Raw genomic sequence first — 17,608 nt, 5'->3', positions numbered from 1 at the left:
CTCAGCCTACAGAATCTATGACCGCCTAGTTGTTTGTTAGGTGTCTGTATTGTGGTATCACCTAGAATCCAGAGGGGCCTCATTTTGCTCCTAGGTACTGTACAAACGTACAGTAGAAGACAGTCTCGGCCAAAGAAAACTTATGGTCTCAATAGCTCAGCAGACAAAGGGAAAAGAATATCATGTATAAGCAGGAGGATGGCTTGGCAGTGTCATGTTAATGCCACAATTGTTTTCCTTTTGTTTGTTTAAAAATTTGGGGGTTAATTTCTTTTTTTGTTTGTTTTTTATTTCTCAAACTCCAGTTACTGACTTGATCTGGCTAGAGTTCTATTTTCCAAGTTTTGTTTTTACAGCAAGCTTAAAGTACAGTGAACAATGGTGTTATATAGTGCAACAGAGGTTCATATTGGTGTAATAGATATGTTAATACTAGTCCCTATCTTGCAGATGCACCCCTCTAAATAACATAAGATTTCCTGGGGATATGTAAGGAGGAGGAATAAAATTAGTTTGGCCAAGGGAAAACTACATACATTTAAATAAAAACATTCTGTTTGACCTGGCCAGTGTTCTCTTTCATCTAGTGAGGGTGGAATAGATCCATAATTCTCCTTACATTGTCCATCAGATTAATGCCTTCTTGGACAGGAATTGTTACTTACAAAGTAGAACAGGTACTTATCTTTACATCTGAATGTTAAAAATGGTATGGGTGCAGAGACCAACTTCTTCAAGGGGTCTTTCTGGTTTCAGGAGTGCAGAACTGAAGAAATGAATTAGGAGTGTGGTATGGAGAGGGGCAAAGACCAGGGCTTTTTTTAAAATGATGTATTGGTTCCCCAGGTTTATTGAACTCAAGTTTCTGAAGTACTATACTTCTCTCCAGGGATCTCAAGAATTTTTTCCAGCATCTGTTAGGGAATAGTATTTTGATGAATTCAGATAAGTGGTAGTAAGATCAGTTTTGGATACAGAATTCTGGAATAAAGACATTTTTTAGGGAAAGGAAGGAATGTGTAACAGGTGTCTTTCACGAACTGCTTTAAGACATGCCTCACACTCTGTAGCCAGCCCTCTTTGCAGTTTTGTCTTTAGTAACAAAGATATTAGCAGTAAGGTAACAGAGCCCTGCTCCTACCTCTTCTACGTGTTTAGTTGCTTCTGAGGTTACGCTTTCAGGACCGTTCCTTACTAACTTTGCAGTCGATTCCATTTTCAGTCAAACCCTGGGATTGTCACTTGCCTTGAAAATCATCCTCACAAGCTGGAAACGGGACAGTGCTTAACCTTTCGGGAAGTTAATGGAATGTCTTGTTTAAATGGATCCATGCAACAAATAACGGGTAGGCCTTGTATCTATTGTTTTACTTGTGCAAAAGGAACGCTTTTTGTTGGTAGATATGTGCATTTTCCCTCACTACAATGCCAGTATGCTTGCAGCCGGAAGAATGTAGATACACTAGTGTAGATCAATACTGAATTAAAGGATCTCCTGTTTGTGGAGCTCTGCTTGGTGGTTGCTAGATTAGAACACGCTGAGATGGTGTGAAAGGATTTTTTTTATAAAATGAGTATGAAGAGGTCAGAACCACTGGGTTTGGGACCATCTACAGAGTTTGGACACCTGATATTTTTAGCATTCAGTCATTGATAATATCCTAGAAACATGGAACTCCTATCGCATCTAAATCTCAGCCAGTCTCTCAAATTTAATTATACTGTAAACTTGTTAAAGTAAATTTTGAGGTAAAATTTAAATTCTGAAGGGGAAATTTACTGCACAATTGTGCCAAATTATTTCAAGTCGGTTCTTTGTTCTTTATCACGGACCTCCAAATTATAGTACTTAATTTTTTGTGGTGACATATGGCTATGTTAATGTCATCATGTAGGTTTTGTAGCCCAAAATTTCTTGGGTAACATCTTATCCTAGCTATGTTGGAGGTAGGAACTGTAAATCTATAGCACAGAGTCCAGTAATGCTGGTGATGAAATGTCTGTCTTGTTTTGAGCTCTTCTGAATTGAACGCTTCTGTTCTTTCCTCCTAATTTCCCTGGTTCTCCCCAAGTCCCTCTTCCTGCCTTTGTTTTCCAGTTTGCTAAAGTACCCTGATGCTTAGGGCTACAATTTTGGCATGGAGGTCATGGAAATCATGCATTTGAATTGAGTCCTTGAAATCTAGGAAATGAATGTAAAACTACATTTGATTAGGTCCCCAAACTTAGTGGCATTGCTACCTGCTGCATGGGGTCATAGCACCACTCAGGTTTGGCCCATCAGCCCCACGGAGATGGAGGGGTAGACAGGCCAAACCTGAGTGGCGCTGTGACCCCATGTGCCAAGTCTCGATGCCCCTAGCAGGGAGCCAGGCCCAGCCTTGCAGTGAATGCAGGGTGGGTAGGTTTGCCCTTAAGTGCTCCAGCTGCTTTGCGAAAGTTCCTGCCTCTATTTTCATGTTGTTCTGCTATGGTGCTGAGCTTGGTTGATAGTGCCAAAGTAAGTGAGTATTGATTGTGCTAAATTGTGTTGCTCTAATTGTCCAGTCCCAGGGGAAAGTAATACTTCATATTTCCTGTTCCTTTACGGCCAAACTGATAGGAAAAGTTCCTGACACTTTAAAAGGGTGTGTGTGTGTGTGTGTGTGTGTGTGTGTGTGTCAGTGACAAATTATTTTAAACTAATGCTTTAGGACCATACCTGGGAGAAGACATGAAATCTTGAAAAATGGGTAAACTGCACTGACCATCCTGGTTTTGTCATAGGGTTGAACTATAGCAATTCCAACCTGAAAAGTCGCAATGAGAGAGAAGAAGTATTAGCAGAAATAATGTACATTCCTGAGAAATGGAATAACTCTATGTACCTAAGCTGCTTAGTACATGACATTATCACCAAAATAATGGTTAACCTTTTATCTTTTCAGTGGTGTCACCTTATTCTTTCAGCATTGGCGATACTTCCGATATGGAGCCTTACTTACATGGAGGCATAGCTGTCCAAGTAAAGACACCCAAAATATTTTGCTTTGTAAGTGTGCACTTGGTGCAGCATGTTTTTCTTCTAAATGGAAGCGTGTTTTTAAAAAAGTGGAATGAGAATTGAGTGGTTGCATATAAAGGTATATGTAGAAGGTATAAATAGGATGAATGGACAGGTAACTTTTTGGCTAACGTGGTACCCCCATATGCTCAGAAAAATAGTAATTTCATTATTCAATTGCAGAGAAGCCTGAAAGCTTCAACTTAAATTTGTTATTCATCAGTCCAGTAAATCTGAATGTTTGATAAGCCTCCTTCTAACCCTAGCACAAGGGAATGCTGTAAGAATACCTCTTGGCTGGGATGTTGGAGAATATGTAGTGCTTTCAGCAGCATACTGATAGAACAAGACTACTGGATTACATTTCACATATGTGAATATGTATAGCATTTCCACTGTTAACTCTTCATGTGGTCGCTTGTATTGTGGCAAGCCCAAATTACTATCCCATGTCTCTAGAAGTGAAAGGTTAGTGCCCTCTCCCCACTGCACTGCCGACATACACACACTTTTCCTTTAAATTGTTTATTTAGTCAGGGTTCTACACCAGATTTTTTGCATATAATCTTAACTGCTCAACTGTTCTCTGATTTTATTGTTTCTGCTCCTATCATTAAGTGTGAAGTGGTAGCTAGATGGTGCAATGGAACAGTGCACTGGCTTATCACCTCTGGAGACCTGAATTCAAATTTTGGACTTTACGTTACTTTAAAGTGTTTGTTCCCACAGGATTCCAAGAGCTCCTAATGGACAACCAGAAATAGCATTTCATGTGGTGGGAGGTCCATCCTGTAAGCCACCACTCAATGATACGCAAGTGCATTTATCTAGTCTCTCCTTGTGCACTTACAAAACCATCACAGAACTGGCCGCTGGTGTAGAATCACCAGTAATTAACAGGCAGAAGTATTGCTGGAATAGGTATAGCCAGGTGGATATCTAATGTAGCTGAAAATGTCATTTGTAGGAACTCTTTGAGCAAAAGTAGGAATACATTAACTTCTGTAGCATTAGTGAAATGAAGAGTAATAGAGATGAGAACACCGAAAAGAAGGTATGTGCAGATTTCAGTGCTTCGTGTGTGGGGTTAGAGATCAGTTACCATTATTTACTTACTATTTTGTTGTCCCATTCATTGCCCCACAATAGAACAGGATATGTATGTAAATAGGTGTAATACATTCTGTTCAGGAGATCTTGTTTTCTTCTAGGAACGGCTGGAGAAGCAGTTAAAAAACCCAACTTACCTTCTTGCAGATTTTAGCAAACCTGAGGTAATTAGCATGTGAATTTTTTTAAGACTAAATTTCCCATAATTTAGCAATACGAAGTTGCATATCTATCTAATTTTGTATTGGTTAAATGTGAGTGTACTGGAAAGTATGGAGTAGGAAGGCGAAGGGGGTCTCAGTGTGAAAATGTAAAATGTATGTTTTGTCCTATTGTTGTAAAAGCTCTTGACCCAGAAGCCCTGTTTGGGGGTTTGTGGGAAAATATAAGAGCCAAATTCAGTAACCTGTTAAGAATTCTCATTTTTCATACATATAATCTAATTGTAAGGTATAATATTTTGTGATTGGCTAGGGCTACTAACCAATGATTTCTGCTGCTTGAAATCTGAGAGCTCCCTGGTGAAAATCTTTAATTTCTACCTAACCAAGATATTGAATGTTAAAAACTGCCTTACTAATACTTGAATCTAGTGCTGTTGTCTTCCTACCACTGATTTAGTAACATACTATGGACCTCAAACTCTCACAACTTTAATCCCATTTAAATGTTGAATTAAAACGTTTGCGCTGGTGATTCCATCCCACACTCATTTTTTCCCTCTTTTCTTTTGGGGCTTTCGTTTCCTGACAACTAGTGTTTGGCGGTTGTATTGGAGAAAGTAACTATCATTCGCTCTATTAGGTATTGGAAAGCCGTGCATTCAAACGCTTTTTGTTAGGGCTGTAGTGTTAACTTTGACCTTCACCTGTGCTCCAGCAAGAAGATAACTAACAAAACTTTCAGAACACTGTGGAAAAATGTTTGCCATCTAGAAAAAGGACCAAAATGTGTGGGGGAAAGGGAAGTTTAATCTTAACTATAAAAAAGTATTTGGCAGTGTCCTCTGAGGGTTTGTGTACACAGTGCGCACCAGAGAGGTGTAAATTCTAGAGTGCTTTAAAGTGCTGTGCTCGAAGTGTTTTGGGTGAACCCTACTGCTGTGCTCTGAAAGGTTCCTAGTGCATGTTAACGTAGTACTTTTTCAAACGGGACTACATCAACGTGCACTAGGTACGTTTTAGAGCGCATCAGCAGGGTCTACCTAGGTCGGTTAGAGTGCAATACTTTAGAGCATTCTACAACTTATATCCCTCTGGTGTGCATTGCTGCACTGTGTAGATGAGCCCTGAGTTAGCCATGGACTAGTTCCGTGTAAAGCAGACATCTCCTCTTCCTTAACAGGCACCTTTGCAAATTCACACTGCCATGCTTGCATTGAACCAGTTCCAGGAAAACTTTGGTCGCATGCCGAACATTGGGTAATATGATTTTAATACCGTGTTTATTTTCTGATGCTTAATTTGTTTCATTTCCAATATCGGACAATTGCAGGGGAATGTGATGGATTGTTACTGGTGAGGTACCTGGAGTTCTTCATCTCTAGATCATGAGTTCAAATCAAGGCCAGTTTGTTACTTTCTATCATTACTAATCTATGGATATGCCACTGAACAGCCGTTAATTAGTTTCGTCTTAGTCCATGACACACTCAAAAACCACCCCGCTATCTGGCACCTCATTGTCAGTCTCACCAGGAGAGGCCAGATCTCTACCTACTTTTTCTTCAGTGGCCATCCCTGTATGTCATGGGGGTTTCCCATTGATGGAGCAGTGTGCAGAAGTTTGCACTGCCACTGCATTATGTGATCCCGTACCTCTTGCATGGATAAAGAGAGAATTTTAGTCTTCACTTTTCACCACCAATAAATTCATATAATTAAGTCTTTGTACACATACAAACATAAGTAGCCTTTAGGACAGGGATGGGCAAATTGCGGGCCGCATACGAGCTGTCAGACCTTTTAATCTGCCCCTGGAGCTCCCGCTAGGGAGCAGGGTCAGGGGCTTGCCCCGCTTCGGTGCTCCAGGCGGGAATTGGCGTCGGGGGCTTGTCCCGCTCCGTGCATGCTGTGACTCCGTGCTGCTCCCAGAAGCAACGGCATGTCTCCCCTCCAGTTCCTACATGTAGGGGCAGCCAAGGGGCTCCGCATGCTGCCCCTGCCCCAAGTGCCAGCTCTGCAGCTCCCATTGGCTGGGAACTGCGGCCCATGGGAGATGCGGGGGCAGTGCCTGCGGACGGGGCAGCATGCAGAGCTGCCTGGCTGGCACCGCACCTCCGCATAGGAGCTGGAGGGGGGACATGCTGCAGCTTCCACGAGCTGTGGGGGCAGATGGGGCAGCATGCAGAGCCACCTGGCTGTGCCTCCGAGTAGGAGCTGGATGGGGGGCATGCCGCTGCTTCTGTGAGCTGCTTGAGATAAGCCTGCACCCCTGACCACCTCCTATGTCCCAACTTCCTGCCCCAGCCATAATCCCCCTCCCACCCTCTGAACCCCTCGGTCCCAGTCTGGAGCTCCCTCCTGCATGCCAAACCACTCACCCCCCCCCCTCCGCACCCCAACCCCCTGCCTCACCCCGGAGCCCCCTCCCATACTCCAAAACCCTCATCCCTGGCCCCTCACCAGAGCCCACACCTACAGCTGGAGTCCTCACCCCCTCCCGCATCCCAAGCCCCTGCACCAGCCCGGAGCCCACTCCTGCACCCTGAACTCATTTCTGGCCCCACCCCAGAGCCCTCACCCCCTCCCGCACACCAACCCCCAATTTTGTGAGCATTCATGGCGAGCCATACAATTTCCATACCCAGGTGTGGTCCTCAGGACAAAAGGTTTGCCCACCGCTGCTTTAGGAGTTTGACTTCAGGTATTGTTCTAAGCTTATATTGTAAGAGCTAAAATACCAACATGTAAACCTTTTGTGTAGCGATATCCAGTAAAGACACCTATTTTTGAACTAAATATTACACTTTTAAAACAGATTTTAAGCTGTATTTTCAACACTTTTACAGTCAGAAACTAAACAAATTTCTTGAGTTTGCTTCCTGGCTTTTTGCATAGAGAGTTGTTCTTCTATGTCCATATTCATGGAAAAAAATCTTTACTATTAAGCTTTCATTGCTGTTTTTGTCCTGGGATTTAGATGCCTTCAAGATGCTGAGGAGATGTTGAAAATAGCAGTATCCATCAGTGAAACACTGGAAAGCAAAGTGAGTAGCTCTTAGCTCAGTTGCAGTTACTCTACAGTGTTATGTAGGTTGTTATAGTATGAATGCGATTAATACTCTTATTATAGATCATTTTAAATACATGTACACCTGCTTTGCTTTAGTTTCTGGCCCTTGATCCAGCTTTTGTTCTTTTGATGGATTTGAAAAAGAAGAACCTACAACTCCTGCTGCAGGAAGACATGCAAGAAAAGAGAACTATGCATCCTTTCCTGAGGGAGGGTTTGGCCTCATGCAGGCTGGACCACTCCCTGGAGTCTAATATGAAAACCAGGCTCCGTTGCCCCTGGATCTCGAGTCTTGTGCGGTTCTGGGCTATGTAGGATGCTCTCTAGAAACCTCCTTCCTTCCATCCTGTCTGCAGTTTGCTTTCGCCTGCATGTTTTGACCATGCCCTGTTTGAGGGTAGTGGTTTAGGAAGCATAGCGAGAGAGAGCTATTGCTGATTAAAACATGGTTAAATCCAATAAGGGTTTCCTTTTGGAACTCTGGGTGGCTATTAGATGAACTGGCCTCCCAGTGGCAGTTCCCCTTGGCCCTGGAATCCCCACTTGGTGTTCCTGTAGGCTCGCTAGGGACACTTACCACAGAACTGCTACTCCACACCTTAGTTGCATCTGTTTTTGCTCCCCTGTATTCATGAGCAGGCAAGGGTTCAAAACCAGAACCATTTAGGAGGGGCTATTGGGTCTGAAAAATGTCTTAGCCCAAGGTCCAGTAGACCATCTATCCCAGGGGTTGGCAGCCTTTCAAAAGTGGTGTGCCAAGTCTTCATTTATTCACTGTAATTTAAGGTTTCGTGTGCCAATAATACATTTTAACGTTTTTAGAAGGTCTCTTTCTCTAAGTCTATAATCTATAACTAAACTATTGTTGTTGTATGTAAAGTAAATAAGGTTTTTAAAATGTTTAAGAAGCGTCATTTAAAATTAAATTAAAATGCAGATCCCCCCCGGACCAGTGGCCAGGACCCGGGCAGTGTGAGTGCCACTGAAAATCAGCTCACGTGCTGCCTTCGGCACGCGTGCCATAGGTTACCTACCCCTGAGCTATCCATTACAGCTGCAACTTGGAGCAGAAAAGGAAAGGAAAGCAAAGGAGCAGACAGACATTGAGCAAATAAATCCAAAACTGACAAGCACCTTTTCAAATTCTGTGCACTTTCTATTTTTCAGTCCCTCAGAAAAGGTATCTCATTGTTCTATCCAGACACTTACACTAGGCTTCTCAAAATCACTTTTAGCCCCAAGCAGTGCAGATTTCTTAGCCTTTGAATAAATCAGTTAAAACAAAACTTCTAGCATGTCATGTCCCTTCTTGATGTTGTCTTGACTAAGAGTGGCAGGCCTTCTCCCAGGATTGTAGGGCATACTTCCTTAATCTGTAGGGTTTTAGCCACTTCAGTGTCTCTTCCCCCATAGGAAAACCACATCTGTTGGCTCCATTGTCAGAAGAGTTGGATGATGTTAAAAGCCAGAGGTTGAATGGGTCTGGAGACTTGAAATACTGTCACTTCTAGAAGTGCTGGTACCTTTGGGTCAGGGTTGACTGCCGTTCCTGTTTTCTGGATAAAAAGTGCATGTCATTGCCGGATTGATAGCACTATCTCACAAGCACAGAATATTTTTAATTTCTGGGAGAAATTTGTAAAATTTGTTTTTATTGTGGATTATCTTTCAGCCTCAGGTGAATGAAGACATAGTGAAATGGCTCTCTAGGACTGCTCAGGGATTTCTAGCTCCCCTTGCTGCAGCAGTAGGTGGTGTTGCTAGCCAAGAAGTCTTGAAAGCAGTAACGGGAAAATTTTCTCCTTTGCAGCAGTGGGTAAGTTTCTCTTTTTTGATGTTTAGCTTTATTAATACATAGTTGTTTCCACCTGCTGAAATTGAAGGCAAGCATAGACACTTATTGTTGTCATTGTCTGTGTGAAGGTATAATATATGGTGTGTGCTAACTTGAACTACTGTAGATAAGAATGGTTCTTCCAAGGGTGCTGGGACTGGCCTCTAGAATGCAGTTAGGTTAAAAACAGTCCGAGACTCATTGGGAACTACTTTCAAAAGGACTGGATAAGCGATGTAACTGTCATGGCTCAAAAGAGACATCTGAATGCTATGAACATACCAGCTTTTTCTCTGGCATAAACGTGTATTTTCAAGTTCATTATAAACTTTTAGTAGCTAGGAACAATAACTCCCAAGTTAATGATGCTATTTAATCGTATATTGACAGTAGAGATTTAGCTTTTGTCTTTCATCTTGAATTTTCCTAATTTTCATGGCTACATATTGTACACAGAAATTGTGCATTCCTAATTGTCTCCTTCTAAATCAAATACATTTACACATTAATCTGAAATATTTTCACGTGATCAAATTATTTTTCCCCCCTTAGCTGTATATTGATGCATTGGATATTGCTATATCTCTAGACAAGACCAGTTGTGAAGAATTCCTCCCAAGGTAAAGCTGACATTTTCTAAATGTAGTAGTGTTTTATGTACTGAATCACTTGTGGGCATGCAATCCAATTTTTAAGATTTTAACCTAGTAATAGTTCAGTAGATACTTTGCGCATTTTTTTTTAATCTGTTAGAGGAAATGTTCCCTAGGTGCGCATGTCTTATTGTTAAAATCATAGAACTGGAAGGGACCTCGAGAGGTCATCTAGTCCAGTCCCCTGCACTCAAGGCAGGACTAAGTAATGAATCCTGATTCTGTCTGAGTTGTGGGGAAGTTTTCATCTCGTTATCTTAGCTAATATTGAAGCACAATCTATGCCATTTATCATATGTAGGTTAGTATCACTCTTGCCAGTTTACTGTTTTCCCTCTTTACCTGAATGTGTCTGCACAGGGGAGATAAATATGATGCCTTGAGGGTTTGCATTGGAGAGTCGCTGTGCCAAAAGTTGCACAAGTTGAATGTTTTCCTGGTAAGTTTGGCTTATGATACGAAGTCATGTGTTATGTGAATTGTCTTACAATATGGTGCAAGTAATTATAATTCTCCTCAAATTAGCTAGAGATGCAGTGGTTACATGAATAACTGGCCAGATAACCATTCAAAAGTAAAAGTAGATTCTCAGTAAAACACACTAATGTCTAAGAGACCCATTGTCAATTACTGAATTGTGTACATGATGCCTTGAACCTGCAAGGAGCTATGTACAATGAGACGTTGCTCATGTGGCCTTCCTTGAAGATCAGGGTCTTAATGAGCAAAGGAATGAAAATAAAGTATACAAAGAATGCATTGCAAAATTATAGTTTTTAGAATGACAGTTCGGTTCCCGCTGTGGTGCTTCATAATGTCCTAAATGAAAAGGAACTATCTGTATATAGAAAACAAGTCTTATTAATACAAGATGTATTAAATCTTCAGAGAAAATCTTGTAGCAAGAAGTGAACAGTGATTTGGAGAAAATTTATTTGTAGTTGTCCAAAAAGGTCATCTAACCAGGCTAACTGGGTAAACTTTAATGGTAGTATTTATTAGCTGTCCACTGCTTTGGTTTCTGGGCCACTTTTCATAAAACAGCTCCGAACATAGTCTTTCCTGCTTTGCAGTCCATCAAAGCAGCCAACCTAATTTTCCTCAGAGAATCCATGGAAGTAGCTAGAAGCTAGTATAAAAAAATGTCAGGCAAGTTAGTGAAAAGCCTGATCAAACGATGTCTTGGATCTCACTCAGAGAGCAGCTAGGTTAGGATTTAGTTGTATAATTGGCAGTGAGTTGATGGTGGCTTGCCACGAAGAACATTCTCCTCCTAGTTGTTGAAGGTTTCACCCTTCATTTACATGGTTGGAGCATTCCCTCTGAGTGAAATTGTTGTGGCTCTGATAACTAGGTGTCTCTGATAACTAGGACTTTTGTAGCTAAACATCTGAATTTTGAATTTCACCTCAATATATACTGTAATTTATATACTTTTTCAGCTAATCTTATGTTATGAAGTCCCCTCCTATTTTTTGAAGTCATAGAAATAAATGATGGCTTTGACCACTTTAATTGTATTTTCTTTAGGTTGGGTGTGGAGCAATAGGCTGTGAAATGTTAAAAAATTTTGCACTTCTTGGTGTTGGTAGTGGCGGAGACAAAGGCATGGTAAGTTTTATGCACACATTGTCTTGTCATTACATATCTAAACAAGAACACAAGACCGTTTATTGTAAATATGGCATGCTTTGGATGTATTGGAGACTGAGGTGAAAGCGATGATGGTATACAGAGATGTGTGCTTGTTTCATTTTTCCCCTCTTTTAAAGAGGATTGTTTATAATGAAAACCAGTTTAAATACCCTCTTACAGATATATATTTTAAATAAAAATTGTATCCCATTGTAGTCTTATTAAGGCGTTAATCTTGTTTTGGATTGAGTTCTTGGGTAGGAGGAAGAGAGGTACGTGTAAATTGGGATGTTCATGTGTAATTTGGAAGTAGAACTCAGGAGCAGCGCTCTTGGGGAAATAGTTTATTTTAAACTCTAAGATGTTAAAATAGATTGTTGTAACAGTCTTAATGCTCACGTTACCATCTGTCAATCTTATTTTGACACTGGAAACTAGATTTTACAAAAAGAGCAGTGCTGAACAGCACACTTAATTTATAATTTCAGCTATTCTCTTTTTCCTTCTTGCTGTAGGTCACAATTACAGATCCAGACTTGATAGAGAAATCCAACTTGAACAGACAGTTTCTTTTTCGACCCCATCATATACAGGTAAACTTTCTTTTTGCATCATAGTGTCTCCCAGCCAGAGTATGTGGTGCTGCTTTTACTCACTGTGAGACCTTAGCTTAATCATATAAATATTTGTGTGCAAAGAAAGGAGTCTTTGAGAAGCCTTGGGGGAGGGGAGGAGGGAATAGACTTTAACAATACTAAATCTAATATTTAGACTTATTCATACATCTAAATTTACTATTTATATTGACACCAGTTTAATGGACTCAAAGGGCCTGATTCTCCACTCATATACACCAGTGTCACTCCATAGACTGCGGTGAAGCTATTTCTCCTTTACGTAGCTGTGAGTGAAGAATCAGAACCAAGAGCTTTGGCAGGCCACTGAGAGTGATGTGAATTATGAACTTACAAGCAGTAAACATCTTGCATCAGGTTGCTGTGAGTTGACAATTGAAATGTCAGAATTACTTAACTGAAAACTGTGGTAAAGCAGTATAAAAATAATCGCAGGAATCGTGTGAGCAGAAATATTAAAACAGCATTTATGGTAAAATGTTAGTCTGCTTTAAATACTTCAGCCATGACTTTCTGAAATATTGGTATGGAGACCCTGGAGTTATGATGCTAGATGTTTTAATTTGCAGTTCATAATAGTCAAATCAACTTGCTTGCCTGTGTGCACCCTTGCTATAAATATACGCTGTCTTAACTAGTCTCTTTTCATTAAGTAATTAAATATTTTGAAAAATGCATGTAATTAATCATTGGGCAACACAAAGCAGTAGTTCATTCTTTGAAAGCTACTAAAAGGAGAAAGATGGTTGACTTTGCATTGCAACCTGCAGTAGTCTCAAGGTTTGGCAGACCAATGGGAAATGCCAGTTCCATAGCCCAAAGACCTTCCCCTCAGTTATTCAGATGTAGCTGTTGCTAGCAAAGACGGAAATGGCAGCAAATCAGGGGAGAGATGGTGTCTTGCATGGCTAGAACCCAGCTTATATAGGGCTTTACAGACCAATGTCAGCACTGAATTGCACTTATTTCTAGGTGCAAGTCTTTGGAAAATTGGAATAACATGTTCCCCCAGTTAATGCTGTCAATTAGGTGGATAATGGCATTTTACTGTGACCTTTGAGGTCAGCCTCATTTAAATGACATTTCAATAATTCAGTTTTGAAATCACAATGCTATTGTTTGAGGTCTACTTTGGGTAAGCACTGGTCACGTTTTTCTGCCTATATACAATTGAAATAAACTTTTAGCCACAAAAGCTACCTAGGGGCAATAGGGGATTCAGAAGCACCACAAGCAGAAAGCCTACTGGAATAATAGGGGCAGACACCATCTCTACCCTATCCTATAGATCGGGGTGGGCAAACTTTTTGACCCGAGGGCCACATCTGGGTGTGAAAATTGTATGGCGGGCCATGAATGCTCACAAAATTGGGGGTTGGGGTGCGGGAGAGGGTGAGGGCTCCGGCTGGGGGTGGGCTGGGGATGAGGAGTTGGGGGTACAGGGTGCTCCGGGCTGGGACTGAGAGGTTCAGAGGACGGGAGGGGGATCAGGGCTGGCCTGGGGCAGGGTTGCAGGTTCCGGGTGGCGCTTACCTCAAGCAGTTCCCAGTAGCAGTGGCATGTCCCCTCTCCAGCTCCTACGCAAATGCGTGGCCAGGCAGCTCTATGCGCTACCCTGTCCACAGGTGCTGCCCCTACATCTCCCATTGGCCGCAGTGCCTGGCCAATGGGTGCTGCAGGGCCGGTGCTTGGAACAGGGGCAGCCTGCTAAGCCCCCTGGCTGCCCTTACGCATAGGAACCGGAGTGGGGACATGCCACTGCTTCCAGGAGCCGCACGGAGTGGGGCAAGCCCCCGACCCCGCTCCCTGGCTGGAGCTCAAGGGTTAAAACGTCTGGAGGGCCGGATGCTGCCCCTGTGCCATAGTTTGCCCACCCCTGCTATAGACACTTTCTCTCCAGTGTCCCCGAACCACCAGTATTGCATCTTGTCTGGATAGGGTTTGGCCAGGCACTCAGAGCAGATCTTTCACAGCCTGTTTTGGATGAATAGGATGATTAAAGGTGAAGTACTCATCTCTTGAGTAACCATAACTTGGTTTCCTGTCTAACTTTTTATTTCCTCATTTTCAGCAGTGGGGTTTCAGATTTATACATTTTATACACTGAATGGTCGTTTAATCTGCAATCCTGGGGGAACTTTTGTGACCTAAATCTAGCCACCTTGTTTCACTCTTGGTTCTAGAACGAATATTGCAATAAAAGAAACATATTTTTCATTTGATTAGAAACCTAAAAGCTATACTGCAGCAGCAGCAACCCTGAACATCAATGCTCAGTTAAAGATAGATCCGTATCTTAATAAAGTGTGTCCAGCCACCGAGAACATTTACAATGATGAATTCTACACCAAGCAAGACATCGTTGTTACAGCTCTAGACAATGTGGAGGCAAGGCGATATATAGACAGGTAAGTGTGGTGAGATGGGAGTCATATCTGCTCTTCTGGTTTTTTCCCCCTTCTGTTGTTGTCGTCCCCCCCAATCTTTTTTTAAATATGGCTTGACAGGAGTATCCTCAATCTTGTCTTTCAGACCTTGAGAGAAACGTAGGCCACAAACTGGATTGCCTTAAAAAAAAAAAAAAAAAAAGGGCAGCAAAATCCATCTCAGAGGTGTTGAGAATTGCTCTAGTTACGGCCATCTTTGACCATCCATTAGTGTAGACAAGCAAGGCCGCAATAAACTGATTTGTTCTAGTGTGGCTTCCCCTAGTTTTAAGCAGGAATAAGCTACTCCAGTGCAAATCAGTTCATAATGGCATTGCCTTTATGATGGCATAAGTGATTGAAATCCCCAGTGAGACGAGGCCCAAGACAAGTTCAGGAGCCAATTTCAGTCTTTTTTTTAAGTCTTTCCTATATCCTTAAAATCCATTTGGACTACTGGATACTTGTGACATCACTGGATAATGCATGACCTTGAAGTTCCTGAAAATGGAGGGAAGTGAGGTCCATTTCTAGTTGCACACTGAATGCCCATCTAGCCTGGATAATGGAAACATTGAGCACAGATATGAGAAACTTGATTCTGGTCTGAGAAGCGACTCTTTTTAAATGTTGCATCATGAGGTTCCCCCTTTGTTGTGGCTCAGTGACTTCCATATTGAACTTGCTATGTGTTATTACCGAGATTATATAACTCACCGTTCAGCAAAGTATTTAGTGTTGGGATAATAAATACAACATAAAAACTTAAAATACAAAGGGTTTGAGGGTAGCAACTTTAAAGGGAAGTGTAATTGGGAGAGAATAGATAATAAAGGGCCAAGAGTAGACATTGTGAAAACACCTTTATGGGGAAAAAACATGGAGATGCTTTCGAAAAGTGTAGAGAAACACGAGATAGGACACAAGTTCTATCATGAATGGTCCACCCTAGGAAAAATGAGACCTGCCAACTCCAGGACACTATGAAGGAAAACTCAACCAGTAGATGGTTTGCAAGCACAGAATCCCAGCCAGAGAATGCTCAAAAGAGAGGTCTTGAATGTAGTCAGGGCAAACACTGTCAAGGGCTAAAACATCAGGTTTGACAGCAAACCTTGTTTTTGAGTTCTAATGAAACTATCATTCATTTACGAAACATTCAGAAGCAAAACAAGAGTATCCATGAAGATTTTTTTTTTAAGGGCATTTGGCTTGATTTCAGATAGTCCAGGGTCTCGCTGACCTCTCCGAATGATTTTTTTCCCCCTGATATCTTTTATGTTGTATTTCCACTTTAGTCGTTGTGTAGCAAACCTGCGTCCTCTCTTAGACTCTGGAACAATGGGAACTAAAGGACACACAGAAACAATTGTGCCTCATCTGACAGAGTCCTATAACAGCCATGTAAGTGTTCTTTTTGTAACAGTAACTTACCATGTGTGGCTGATCCTACAAGGTCCTTTTTTCTTATACTTTTTCTACCTCTTGTGTATTTTAAATACAAGTTGTCACGGAGTGTGGGGGAGTCAGGGCCCTGCACCCCTCTTCCTGAGATTCACTGTGACTCTCAGCCAGCCAGTAAAACAGAAGGTTTATTAGATGACAGGAACACAGTCCCAAGCAGAGCGTGTAGATACAACCAGAATCCCTCAATCACGTCCTTCTGGGGGGTTTAGGGAGCTTAGACCCCAGCCCGGGGTTCCCTGTGTTGCACCACCCAGCCCAAACTGAAAACAAAAAAACTCCTCCACCAGCTCTCTCCCGTCTCCCCTCTCCTCCTCCTCTCCTTTGTTCAGTCTCCCAGCCAGAAGGTGTCACTTCTCCCAACCCCCCTCCTGGCTCAGGTTACAGCTCAGGTGGCTTCCTTTCTATCCCCAATGTAACTCCCCTGCAACATTCCCAGGTCAAATCTGCCCCGCTTCTGTCACACAAGTGACACACACCCGTTTGAGTCACTGAAGGTGCACCTCCTGTTGTTGGAAAGTCAGACTTAAAAATGTGGCAAAAATTATTTTTCTAAAGACGTTCGCAGAGGAGAACCCAACCTAATATGTTTTAAGGGTTTTGTTTCCTCTATTTAACCAGCAGTTCCAGTGGGATCAGAAATTAAAAGTAATTCTGAAATAACTTCTTAAAATGTTGGCACCTGTTCTTATTTGAAAGTGGGGAAGTGATGCCCTTACATAAATGCAGTTCNTGCTGCCCAGAACTCTCCAGTGCCGTTAAAGGCTCTGTGCTTGACCAGACACTAAGTAAATGCATTTTAGGCATATGCCTTGATGACAAGAACCTCACTGACATTGATTTTGTCAACGACATAGCACTAGTCATTGAATCAACGGACAAGCTAGTTGAGGCCCTTAAAGCTCTGGAGAACTTAATGGCAAATGTCAGCCTGAAAATTAGTTGGTGGTAAAACCAAAATTCTATCAGTCAGCAATTTCAAACACATTGCGGGCTCCAGCATCTTGGTGGGTGAACACCCAGTTGAGATCATCTGTGATTTCACCTACCTCCGTCTGTTGTTTATAACATGAGTGGTATCAAGAAAACTTGAAACCTGCACTGCAAAAGTGTTGTCAGTAATGGAGGCCACCTTATCAAGAATGTCTTTTGCAAACTGAATATTGTTTAAGTAGAGAGGTGAAGCTGGTGGTCAGTATTCTGACCTTTCTTACGGAAATATGGTCATTCCCTGTCAAAATTGAAAAGAAGTTGGATACAGTTCAGATGAAGCATCTCCAAACGATCAAAAACATCAAAGGGTACAAATTCAAGTCAAATGAAGAGATCCATTTTCTAACTAAACAGGTTCCACTCACTCAAATGGTTGCCCAATGCTCTTTAATGTAGTATCGTTATCTGCTCTGAATGCCTACCGACTTCCCTGAGAGAATAATCTTCAACTTTGTCCCAATGAAAGCTGGGAGGAAAAGACCCCCAGGAAAACCTAGAACATTAGGGCTAGTGGGTGTCAACAAACATCTATCCCTCATTGGGATCTTACATTGTAAAGTGCCAGATTTGGCTCAGGTTAG

General features: G+C 41.9%; 1 protein-coding gene across 1 annotated transcript in view; it reads left to right on the top strand.

Moving 5' to 3' along the window:
- Window positions 1–16,986, top strand: part of UBA6 (ubiquitin like modifier activating enzyme 6) — a 33,587-nt gene extending 16,601 nt beyond the window's left edge. The window contains exons 9-21 of the mRNA XM_034771314.1: window positions 1,223–1,346; window positions 2,928–3,031; window positions 4,255–4,317; window positions 5,498–5,574; window positions 7,295–7,361; window positions 9,060–9,203; window positions 9,774–9,841; window positions 10,235–10,313; window positions 11,405–11,485; window positions 12,025–12,102; window positions 14,371–14,552; window positions 15,869–16,079; window positions 16,816–16,986. Coding sequence (XP_034627205.1) covers window positions 1,223–1,346; window positions 2,928–3,031; window positions 4,255–4,317; window positions 5,498–5,574; window positions 7,295–7,361; window positions 9,060–9,203; window positions 9,774–9,841; window positions 10,235–10,313; window positions 11,405–11,485; window positions 12,025–12,102; window positions 14,371–14,552; window positions 15,869–16,079; window positions 16,816–16,986 — 1,449 coding nt within the window. The remainder of the gene's footprint in view (window positions 1–1,222; window positions 1,347–2,927; window positions 3,032–4,254; window positions 4,318–5,497; window positions 5,575–7,294; window positions 7,362–9,059; window positions 9,204–9,773; window positions 9,842–10,234; window positions 10,314–11,404; window positions 11,486–12,024; window positions 12,103–14,370; window positions 14,553–15,868; window positions 16,080–16,815) is intronic.
- The last annotated feature ends 622 nt before the right edge of the window (window positions 16,987–17,608 follow it).

Source organism: Trachemys scripta, chromosome 5 (genome assembly GCF_013100865.1).
Source record: "Trachemys scripta elegans isolate TJP31775 chromosome 5, CAS_Tse_1.0, whole genome shotgun sequence".
Taxonomy (NCBI): Eukaryota; Metazoa; Chordata; order Testudines; family Emydidae; genus Trachemys; species Trachemys scripta.
Note: the sequence above shows the minus strand (reverse complement) of the source record. Positions and strands in the feature narration are given on the sequence as shown.